General features: G+C 48.1%; 1 protein-coding gene across 5 annotated transcripts in view; it reads right to left on the minus strand.

Moving 5' to 3' along the window:
- Nucleotides 1-2811: 2811 nt before the first annotated feature.
- dars2 (aspartyl-tRNA synthetase 2, mitochondrial) overlaps nt 2812-12410 on the minus strand; it is a 36169-nt gene continuing 26570 nt past the window's right edge. For all 5 annotated transcript variants that reach the window (XM_066681516.1, XM_066681514.1, XM_066681513.1 and 2 more), the window contains 4 exons: nt 7400-7618; nt 6244-6354; nt 4022-4097; nt 2812-3449 (listed from right to left, as the gene is read on the minus strand). In XM_066681516.1, coding sequence (XP_066537613.1) covers nt 3280-3449; nt 4022-4097; nt 6244-6354; nt 7400-7618 — 576 coding nt within the window. In that variant the 3' untranslated portion in view covers nt 2812-3279. The remainder of the gene's footprint in view (nt 3450-4021; nt 4098-6243; nt 6355-7399; nt 7619-12410) is intronic.

The following is a 12410-nucleotide window of genomic DNA, read 5'->3' on the forward strand; positions in this document are numbered from 1 at the left end:
AGTCAGAAAGTAGAAATACTATAGGCATATGCAATAAATCTTACATTTTTAATCTACTCCTCCCCCTCTCTCCCCCTTACTCACACACACACACACACACATACACAGCAACTCTAAATGGCAAAAATGAAAGTGGATTAAAAGCAAGACTGAAAAACAAATTAAAAAGCTGTTTTAATCTGGATGTAGTTCAAACCTTTCAAAACCTTCAAAATCTGGAATCTGGGGTTGCCAGGTTGGGAGGATGTTTGTATGCATTGAGAGGGACCTGCGTGTGTGTGTGTGTGTGTGTGGAGAATTAATGAGAACATCTGTGTGCAAGGCTGTTGATGTCAGGGAGCGAAGGCGCAGCGAATGGCGTTTTCGTCGGTTTCGGTGAGGCTTTGCTGAGAGGAGGGGCCTTCAGTGCAGCGGGGTGGGGGCTGGGCATCATTAACCAGGAGAGAGGAGTGAACCGGAGGTATTCAACCACACTGAAAACCTGGGGCGGATCCCATTCACATGAATTGTTTTTCACCTTTGCTTTCTTTCTAGAGTGATAGACGTCTCGTTTGGTAAACACACCTCAAACCTCCACCTCGCCTCCAGGGGGAGGAGCTAAGGCACAGGGGACGGAAGTGAGGGATCAACACTCAGTCACTTGTCTTCTCATCAAACCTTTAGGGCCCTCCCTATAACTGAGGAGGCGGAGAACAATGTTCCACAACGTGCTGCAAGAAATAAATCAGTGTAAGACACATCTGTGGAAAAACCTCCTCGCTCCTCTGACCTTTAAACTTAAATTTGGACCCGTTTCCGGATGATGAGGAAAAAAAGGAGGTACCAATTAAACTGGAGAGACCCCCCTCTGGCCGCTTTTCCTCTCACCCTCAGGAGGAGGAGCCAAGACATGAGGAAAGAAAAAGAACGAGGACCAAAAATAAAGAAAAGTAATAATAAGATCCAGCCCTGGCTCATCTCCGTTCTCTCCCCTCAGAACGGAGGGAGGATGTAGCCCGAAATAACACTCAATGTCACGGACGGTGGAGTCGAGCCTGGGAGATCAGCATGCTGCTGCTGCCCTGGACCCTCCACACAAAACTCCAGTTGGATTTGGAAGTCCAATGCTGCTGCTGGAGATGCTGTAAAGATATGCATTTCGCTGCCTGAATTCAGGAGGTTCACAGTGGAGAAAAGAGTGAGGTGGAACAAGGGTGCCCCCTACTGGAGCCTTCCCTCGCTCTCACACGCCAGAGCATTTCAGTCAGAGTTAATAAAGAGGGGAAAAACAAACAGTGGCTTCCCTGGTTTAAAACAGAAGACACAGAAATAAGTACAACAAATGTATGTCCACATGTTTGTGGACACCCTTTACTTCAGTTTGGTCCCACCATACCTCACTCATGTTTATGTGGCAGAACGTAGCATCCTCAGAGAAGCAGCATCTGTAACTGAAGCTGTAACTGATTCATGTTTAAAGCACACACTGGCCATACACCACCGTACTCTTGGGATGGATCATATTTCTTTATTTTACCCCTACCCCTTGATCTGGAGTGTTATCTTGCTCCTTGCAGCTGAGTTACAGGGTGTAGTGTTTAAAATCATCCCCTATAAACCAGGACGAATCTTCTAGACCCTGATACATCATCAGAACACTAAAAAGCTGTGTTTCAGCGGCGCTCTGCTGCTGGTCTGCGGTGATATCAGAGCTTCTGGATTTTAAGGTAGTGCAATTTAAGGCGTCATGTCTTCAAAGAGTTCCACAGTCATATTTCATCACCCACTCCTTTACACACAGTCTGTGATAAGGAGCTGGATTCAGCTGTTTATTAGACGTCTTTTTGTTCAAATCCTCCAGTTCCATCTTAAATTTTGCAGTAGCCACAGGCACTAAAATGTAATTGCTTTGCCATTTAAGGTGGAACTGGAATTTCAGGGAGCAAAATAGTAGTTTGCTGCTTGTTATAAAGTAAAGGACTATAACCACCCCCCCGCCTCCACACACACACACACACAACCCGGAGGGTTAGAGCTAAGGGGTGAAAAGGGATTCACCATAAGTCTGGTCTAGTTTTATTAGATTCTTGTTTAACACCTTGTAGAACTAAAGGTCTTGTTAAGTAATCCTTTTACTTTTGTTTTAGCTTTTATATTGTTTTAATTTTTCTTATAATTTTAGTTATTCTTGAATGTTTCCAATAATTTTTATTATTTTAAATGGTTTGTTTAAACTGTCTGTGAGGAGTGTGGTGTGTTCTCTCTGTGTCTGTGTGGGTTTCCTCTGGGTGACTGTCTGTGAGGAGTGTGGTGTGTTCTCCCTGTGTCTGCGTGGGTTTCCTCTGGGTGACTGTCTGTGAGGAGTGTGGTGTGTTCTCTCTGTGTCTGCGCGGGTTTCCTCCGGGTGACTGTCTGTCAAAAGTGTGAGGGAATGTGTGATTGTGTGTCGCCCTGTAAAGGACTGGCGCCCCCTCCAGGGTGTGTTCCTGCCTTGCACCCAGGGATTCCAGGTAGGCACCAGACCCACCGTGACCCTGAACTGGATAAGGGTTACAGACCATGAATGAATATCTCATTTGTTTCATGTTACAAAACATCACCTATTCATTTTATGTTTTACCTCGGCCACACTGTCAGTGAGGGGCACCATCAGAAGGCGAGTGAGACGATGGAGCACAGAGACTAAATACATGTATTTAACAAGGATGTCCATGTCTGGGACCAGCAGTGATGGAGCTCCCCGCTCAGACACTCCTCCTAAAGCCCGGGGAGTAACAGACGAGGCTCTGTTAAATGTAAAATGTATTTATTTTATACAGATGCTGTCCATGTTCTTATTTACAGCAGAAGATTGTGGGAAGAAAGGAGAACACAAAAGAAGGATATAATAATGATGAAAAACAGCAAACAAAAGCCAATGAGACAATATGCAGTAATCAAAACAATGAAAAAAAAAAAAAATAAGAAGAAGAAATGACCCAAACTCCCCCCCCGGCTTTAGACGTTTAGACAGTGTACATGACATTTAGTGGTGACTGTACTGATATGTGGAACTCTCTCTCTCCTTCTCCCTTTCTCTCTCTATTCTTCCCTCTTCCTGTCTCCCCCTCCCTCACCCATACAGATGCTTTGTAGCTCTTTGGTTTGGGGGTGTCACTGTTCTTCTGCTTCTTACCAGCGGCAAACACTGACCATGAAGAGCGACCAGCATGAAATCTCACCACAGTCTCTCCCCGTCCACACAGCTCTTAACTGTCCTGAGTTACACTGGGCGAAGGAGGAGGAGCAGGGAGGGAGCGGTCAGCCATCTTTCGGCCACGCCACAGAGATATGGTACGGTTTCAGCTCCTCCTCAGACACAAAATCAGGAGCGTGGCTCATTAGGTCGTGACCTCTGAAGGATTTAGGGAAGGCGATCACGTCCCTGATGCTGGGGGCTCCCACGATGATTGACACCAGGCGGTCCAGACCTAGGGGGAGGGGTCACAGTAAATTAAGGCTTGCTCACACTGAAAATCCAAGGTGGTAGGTCCCTTTAAATCAATGCAGAAATACAGAATCTTCCAGAAGATTCGCATCTTCTCATTAATAAATGTTGGAGGAGGTGTCCGGAGACTTTTGACTCTTCTGTATGTTACTGTATGTGTACTTTGATGGAGCGAGGAAGGGGGAGCATTAACCCTGTAAACTCTTACCATTTTAAATTACATTTTCAAAAGTGCTCGACATGAACCTGCACAGACGGAATAAAAAAAGCAGTGGCGTCGTTTCTCGGGCCGACGTTTGACTGAGGGCACCTTCCTAAGCTCGAATGCACAGGGAGGACAATCTCGCCCGAGTCTCAAGTCCTCCAACAGTCACAGTGCTGCCAAGTAATCTCCGTCGGACAATCAATTTGGGCCCGGAGCATGACCGCTGCCGTCTGATATGAGGAGATAACTTTAGAAAGTCTTTCAGTCGTCAGGGCCCTGCGCGACCTCATTTTTTCAGATTGATGGATCTGCTGGGTCTGAGGGGAGCAGGTGTCATGGTGTGGACTCACCTAATGCGATCCCACCGTGCGGGGGGGCTCCAGAGTCCAGCGCCTCCAACAGGTGAGAGAGGAGGGAGGGGTCTTCCTGATAAAACAGAGAATTTGGGACATTTTAATGTACATTCGAGAATAATAAAAAAAGAGAAATGTAATACTCTTCCCTCCTTTAGCGAATTTGTAATACATTATCTGGCACAGCACATAAACAAATGAACGATAATAAACCTAGGTCAGTGAATATTTTAATATATATTTTAATATTCCACATAATCTGGCCAATAATCTGATTGGATGAGAGACACACCCTGAGGACTGATAACATATATATAATTAAAGGAACACTAGGTATTAATTTTACCTTAAAACTACAGCTTCAAAATCACTGTAATGCTCCACTGAGCTGTAGTAGAGAGAACAGTATCTCTGTTGTTGCTTCTCTGAGCTCAGCACTGCAGAAACTGCACCATGTAACTTTTGGAGGAGGATAGGAAACCACCTCTACCATCCCCCTCCCCTTGGATTTCAGGACAGTGTTTATTCATTCATTGTCTGTAACCCTTATCCAGTTCAGGGTCGCGGTGGGTCCAGAGCCTACCTGGAATCATTGGGAGTAAGGCAGGAATACACCCTGGAGGGGGCACCAGTCCTTCACAGGGCAACACACACACACACCTACGGACACTTTTGAGTCTCCAATCCACCTACCAACGTGTGTTTTTGGATTGTGGGAAGAAACCGGAGCACCCGGAGGAAACCCACGCAGACACAGAGAGAACACACCACACTCCTCACAGACAGTCACCCAGAGCAGGAATCGAACCCACAACCTCCCCTGGAGCTATGTGACTGCGACACCTACCTGCTGTGCCACCGTGCCGCCCTTCAGGACAGTGTTGTAAAAATCAATTATACCACAACTCCAGGGGGAGCCCAATTCTTACCTAGTGTTCCTTTAAGGGGGGTGTGGGAGGGGGGAGGGTCTACAGAAGCAGCAGCCCTGACCTTTGTTTTCCTTTTAAATCCCTTGCTTTCTGAAAGCAAAGGTCGACTGATAGAAAACCACAATGAGATTACGAGTCGCCTCTGAAGATAACTGTGAAAAATGTTAATCTAAAATTATTGGGGATGTGTGAAAACAGATATTAAAGCCGATATTAAAATGTCCGTCTCTAAGCCGCACGTACCCACAGCTTTGGTCCTGGAAAAGCGTTCAGTCACGCAGCCTTTAAAGATCAAACAGCATCAACCTGCCGTCCCGCTTTAAACGAAACAAAGCAGACCCGAGTCTCTAAAATAGCTGCGCCGTGTGGGAACAAACCTCAAGGTACTGTGTAGGCACGTATAAAAGCACTAAGCCGTAATGTTCCTCTTGCCCAGCTCTCGGCAACTAAAGCCATTGTTTAAGCATTAAATATAGCCCGGCGGGTTACCACGGCAACGAGCGGGCGAGCTGATTGAAGCGAGTGGGAGCGTTAAGTGAGAGGAGCGAGCGGCGCTCGTGATGAAGTGCCGGGAAACAGTGCTCTTGGAAAAACATGTGGCCAGAGCACAGCCATGAGGATCCTCCACAGCCCGAGGACACTCGGGAACCTCTTTATTTTTGTCTTTCATCGCAGACACTCTGCTCCGAGGATGGTCTTCCAGACGTGCAGCCGCAGCACTGCAAAACCATCAGATCAATACATTTTATATTTCTCATTAAGAGATTATGAAATGCTCAGAAAAGGAGAGGGGAGGAGTCAGAGAACCGAGCAGCAGCTCATTATCATTTAAAAGAACAGGCGCTGTACAGGGCTGTTTACACAGGGGGAGAACACTGCTGTGGGGTTTGATCCTTGTGGGGTTTTGACAAAAGCAGATCACACATTTCATTTAAAACAGAACTGGAGAATTATCCACTTTAAACAAGTGATCTGACACTTTCACTGGATAAAACATAGAGATAGAGGGGGGAGGAAGGGAGGCTGGATTTCTACCCTCCTCCAAATGTTACATAGTGCAGTTTCTGCAGCGCTGAGCCCAGAGTAGCAAAGACAGAGGCTCTATTACAGCTCAGTGGAGCTTCACAATAACTTTGAAACTGTAATTTTAAGGTAAAAATATTACATAGTGTTACTTTAAACGCAACATGAGACTGGACTTGAAGCTGAGTACAGATTTATAATTAAAACAATGCAAATGGAAACATGATGCTCCTGTTAATAATTCAATTTCCATCACAGATACTTTACCTTGAGGATGTTCTCCAGGACGTAGAGCTGCTGGGCCGAGTTGTGGATGCGGATGGAGCCCCCGCCGATCTCGCAGCCGTTCAGCACCAGGTCGTAGTGCTGGCCGCGGACCTGAGGAAGGAGACGGGGGTTAAATGGAGGAAGCGGTGTGGATGTGGAGTCAAAAAGAAAGCAGCGAAGGTTTCTCCTGGCCTCGGGCTAAACCGGGTACCGGCACTGACCACTACAAAGTGGTGCGAGACGGACGGCCGTGCCGCTCTAAATCTCCCTCGCTCTCCCCGCGAGGAACGCGCTGGTGATGTAAGTCAGAGACTGAGATTTATGAAAACGGCCGTCTCTCGAGAGTCGGAGAAACTCACCGCACATAATGATGAGGAACGCTCATGTGGAGGCTGCGAAGCCTCACTGGGTCTCGGCCTTTACTGAGCAGGCAGCACAGGCTCCACATTATCACTGGCTGGTGTCAGAGACTGTGTAGTACACTTCTATTACAACTGACCGCCCACATCTGGGGACCCTCTGGGGACAGGAGCCAACACACAATCACGGGCACAAGGCTGGAGTACACCTTGGACAGGTCATCACACACTCGCCCTGTCACTCACACACTCGCCCTATCACTCACACTTTCACTCACCCTGTCACTCATACACTCACCCTGTCACTCACACACTCACCCTCTCACTCACTGTTACTCACACTCACCCTGTCACTCGCACACTCACCCTGTCACTCAACCTGTCACTCACACACTCACCCTGTCACTCACACACTCACTGTCACACTCACTGTTACTCACACACTCACCCTGTCACTCACACACTCACTCTTTCACTCACCCTGTCACTCACACACTCACCCGTCACTCACTCTGTCACTCACACACTCACCCTGTCACTCACTCTGTCACTCACACACACACCCTGTCACACACTGTTACTCACACACTCAGCCTGTCACACACACTCACCCTGTCACTCATTCTGTCACTCACACACACACCCAGTCACTCACAATTTCAATTTCAGTCACACACACTCACACTCAGACACACACATGTGGACAGTTTCACACACACTCAGTGACTCACTCAGGGGCTGTGTATTTGTGGGCGATACGTTCCTGAGACACAGTGAGTGAACAGCTGAACACTGACCTTGCTGGGCTGGGTGTAGAGCAGGTGAGCGTCCTCTGGGACGGGGGCAGTGAAAGGGTGATGGGCTGACTCCAGCTGCCCCGGGTCGTCCTCTTTGGGCAGGAAAAGGGGAAAGTCCACCACCCACAGAAAGTGAAAGACTGAAGGGTCGCGCACAGGGACGCCGTGGCCCTCCAGCAGCTCGGCACACTGCAGTCTCAGCTTCCCCAGGAGAGGGAGCTGTTACAGGAGACAACACACAACAGGAAGGAGTTGGTGCCACATCAGAGTTAGAAATAATTACCTGCCACTTTGATAGGTACAGTGAGCTTGCAATAGCCGTCACCGGCCAATTTATCAGAAACACACAGGTGAAATCTGTAGGTGCAAAAGTCAGAGACCACGCTTTTTTATTTACTTTTCAGTCAAAGTAGTATCTTCAAGAGGCATTTCATTTCTGAGGAGATTGAATATAACTTCATCTTTTAACTTGGAAATCCTTCACTGTCCCTCACTGTCTCCCACTACTGTCCCTCACTGTCTCCCACTGTCCCCCTCACTGTCTCCCACTGTCCCTCACTGTCTCACACTGTCCCCATCACTGTCTCCCACTGTCCCCCTCACTGTCTCCCACTGTCCCTCACTGTCTCACACTGTCCCCATCACTGTCTCCCACTGTTCCCCTCACTGTCTCCCACTGTTCCTCACTGTCCCTCACTGTCTCCCACTCTCTCTCACTGTCCCCATCACTGTCTCCCACTGTCTCACACTGTCCCCATCACTGTCTCCCACTGTTCCCCTCACTGTCTCCAACTCTTCCCCTCACTGTCTCCCACTGTCCCTCACTGTCTACCACTCTCTCTCTCTGTCTCCCACTGTCCCCCTCACTGTCTACCACTCTCTCTCTCTGTCTCCCACTGTCCCCCTCACTGTCTACCACTGTTCCTCACTGTCTCCCACTCTCTCTCACTGTCCCCATCACTGTCTCCCACTGTTCCCCTCACTGTCTCCAACTCTTCCCATCACTGTCTACCACTCTCTCTCTCTGTCTCCCACTGTCCCCCTCACTGTCTCCCACTGTTCCTCACTGTCTCCCACTCTCTCTCACTGTCCCCATCACTGTCTCCCACTGTCCCCCTCACTGTCTCCAACTCTTCCCATCACTGTCTACCACTCTCTCTCTCTGTCTCCCACTGTCCCCCTCACTGTCTACCACTGTTCCTCACTGTCTCCCACTCTCTCTCACTGTCCCCATCACTGTCTCCCACTGTTCCCCTCACTGTCTCCAACTCTTCCCATCACTGTCTACCACTCTCTCTCTCTGTCTCCCACTGTCCCCCTCACTGTCTCCCACTGTTCCTCACTGTCTCCCACTCTCTCTCCCACTGTTCCTCACTGTCTCCCACTCTCTCTCACTGTCCCCATCACTGTCTCCCACTGTTCCCCTCACTGTCTACCACTCTCTCTCTGTCTCCCACTGTCCCCCTCACTGTCTCCCACTGTTCCTCACTGTCTCCCACTGTTCTTCACTGTCCCTCACTGTCTTCCACTGTTCTTCACTGTCTCCCACTCTCTCTCACTGTTCCCCTCACTGTCCCTCACTGTCTCCCACTCTCTCTCACTGTCTCCCACTGTTCCTCACTCTCTCCCACTCTCTCTCACTGTCCCCTAATTTCTTCCACTCTCCCTCAGTCTCCCACTGTCCCTCACTGTTTCCCACTGTCCCTCACTCTCTCCCACTGCCCCTCACTGTCCCCTACTTTCTCCCACTCTCCCTCACTGTCTCCCACTCTCCCTCACTGTCCCTTACTTTCTCCCACTCTCCCTCACTGTCTCCCACTGTCTCTCACTGTCCCTCACTGTCTCCCACTCTCCCTCACTGTCTCCCACTCTCCCTCACTGTCCCTTACTTTCTCCCACTCTCTCTCACTGTCTCCCACTGTTTTCCACTGTCCCCCACTGTCCCCCACTGTCCCTCACTGTCCCTCACTCTCCCTCACTCTCTCCCACTGTCCCTCACTGTCTCTCACTCTCTCCCAATAATAGAGTCCCTCCCTTTGTTCAAACACAGACCAAAGGCTCATCTCTTAATGCAGTGTTTAAATGACCTCGGATCCTGCATTTATTCAAGCATCACAAAAGATCTTGAGATATTTTACATCGTGTGACTCTTTCCCAGCTCTCAGTAAAATCTGTGGAATGTTCAGTTCTGTATCTTGTGAAGTTATAGGAAAGCAACTGGGAAAAGTTATTATTTTACGAACAGATATTTATTTAAACAATATTTAACACACACACACAAGACCTAATAAAACCCTGGTGCCCAGTGGACAGGTCGGTGTAATCTACCAAACAAAAAAAGTTGTCCTCACCCCTTTAAAAGCTCTAAAACAAGAAAGTATTAAAAGTTTAAAACAATAGGATCATAAATGACCAGTTTCTCCGGCTGTTTACTGGAGTCAGCTGGGTTTGTGCTGTCTGTTGTTGCTGACACCAATTATAGAAAAGGAAATAGATACAAAAGTAGAACATCAGCAAATCAATCAAAATCACTAAAAGACTCACCCTAGATCCTGAACCTGTGCTGGGAGTCCTCCTAAACACAGGAGTCCCTATAATTAACACATCATTTCACCATAATGCCATACGCACCAGGACATCTCTGTAATTGCTACAAACTAAAGGAAAGAGCCGAGTGACAAAGCATAGCTTACATTCACTAATCCCATTTTAACAGGGGGGCGCCTGTAGGAATATTATACTGGCGCATGAGCAATGCTCTCAAAAGGAGGTCACCGTAATTGGCCTTCCTAGTGCTGAAGTACAAGAAAGTAGCCATGTTTTTTAACAGTAATAGGAATGCTTCCTAATGGTGCTGTATAACTTCTATAATACACTGGTCTGTGTTACTGCTTTTGTCATGTTCCAATATGAGAACAGTCAAAAACTCAATACAGCCGTGTCCAAAAGTTTGCAGACATTGACTATAATGAATTAATCTAGCTATTTAATGAGAACACATTATTGTTCAGTGTGTGTGCACATTAATGTGTGAACCTGGAGCCCACCAACCATCAGTTTTGTAGTGCGCTGCCTGAGTCAGAAAACATGGGATAAAACGAGTCGTTCTGATTCTGCTCCGCTTCTGACGTCAAGTGCAGAGACTTTAGAATGGCCCCGCTCCCTCGTCTGAGTCTGTCCAATCACAGCGCTGGACCCGTGTTTATGTGAGGTTAAACTCAGCAAAACAGACACAACGAGTGCGGAGAAAAAATGAGAAAACGAGAACAGAGAAGAAAGAGAACTGAGCGAAAATGGCTCCTCACTGCTGTGCACTCGGGGTCGGGGTGAACAGCGAGCGGCTCATTATCAAGAATCTTGTGGCTTCCACCCAATCCTCACAGAAATGCTGCAGAGGATTAGAAACTGTTCCTGCAGCAAAAACCTCTCCTAATTAATACCCTTTGAGGGAGTGAAATTAACTTGAAACTGAGAGTCATGGCGATGGGCGGGGCTTAGGTCCACTCAGGAAGAGCTCCCAGCATGCACTGCTGGCCCACCTCTTTCCATTTTGTGGGGTTTATTTTCATTATTGTGTGCTGTGAGCATGGGAGTAATATATGGGATGTTTACTGGTGTTTGGGTCTGTTACGTCTTTCTTTGTAGTGAGATCTGTGTTTTTTCTGAGGCCTCACCCTCAGAGTGAAACACTGCAGCTTTGGTGAGGTTCCAGCTGATTCTCCAAATGCTTCCTGTCGCTTGGTCTTATTCTCTGATGTTGTTTTATAAAGAGTGTTAAAGGCAGCTGTGAAGCTGGACAGTTCTTTTTGACACCAGTCGTCAATACTTTTATCTTAACTACTTACCTACGCTGGATGGAAAAAGTCCTTGACTTTCAAAGTACATAGTTAAATCAACTTTCAGAAAGGAATTCCAAGCCAAACTTGACTTAAAATCCTGTGCTGAAATAAATAGTCATTCGATTTGGATTTAACTTAAAATTCTAAGGCAGCTTTTGAACTGAAGTTTTTGAGCTGAAGCTGGTGAAATGTTTCACAGTGCAACGTTGAACAGTGGATAGCACTCATCTCCATATTTAAAAACACCTTTCTCCTCATTTATTCTACATTGTTTCAAGTGAAAGGGCTCTCCTGTTCCCCAGGGGAGTGTGGTCTACACCGTGGCATTGTAATTCCTTCCACAGCCTCCAATCACAGAAGCTGCCACTGATCCCCCGCCATCTCCACAGATCTGTGCTTTGTGACTAAACAGTCGGCTCGCCCGGCGCCAAGTGCGCCATCTGCAGCGGCATCTGAGCAAAAGACGTGCACCTTCAAACGAAAGCAACTGGATCGCGTCAGGATTCAACTTCCAGCAGATTTCTGCAGCTCTCCGTCATCAGTCACTCAGGGAACGCCGTGCCTTTGCGCAGTAACAGAGAGGACGGCCAGGGCGCAGAGGGGTCAGGGGGGTGTGGTGAAGGAAAAGAGAGCCCTGATCTTCTGCTGTGAGCTTCCGCTAGAACTTGCTGTTTCAAAAGGCAACTTCAAAGAATGTGTGTTTTTCATTCGTTTTTCCCGCCCTTCGACCGAGTCTCTCCAATCACAGCACCGCAAATGTCCAGCCCCTTCGTCAGAGTCTCTCCAATCACAGCACCGCAAATGTCCCGCCTCTTTGGCCGAGTCTCTCCAATCACAGCCCAGCAAATGTCCCGCCTCATTGACCGAGTCTCTCCAATCACAGCACTGCAAATGTCCCACCCTTCGACCGAGTCTCTCCAATCACAGCACCGCAAATGTCCCGCCCCTTCGTCAGAGTCTCTCCAATCACAGCACAACAAATGTCCCGCCCCTTCGACCGAGTCTCTCCAATCACAGCACCGCAAATGTCCCGCCCCTTCGTCAGAGTCTCTCCAATCACAGCACAGCAAATGTCCCGCCCCTTCGACCGAGTCTCTCCAATCACAGCACAGCAAATGTCCCGCCCCTTCGACCAAGTCTCTCCAATCACAGCACTGCAAATGTCCCACCCC

Source organism: Hoplias malabaricus, chromosome 9, assembly GCF_029633855.1.
Source record: "Hoplias malabaricus isolate fHopMal1 chromosome 9, fHopMal1.hap1, whole genome shotgun sequence".
Taxonomy (NCBI): domain Eukaryota; kingdom Metazoa; phylum Chordata; class Actinopteri; order Characiformes; family Erythrinidae; genus Hoplias; species Hoplias malabaricus.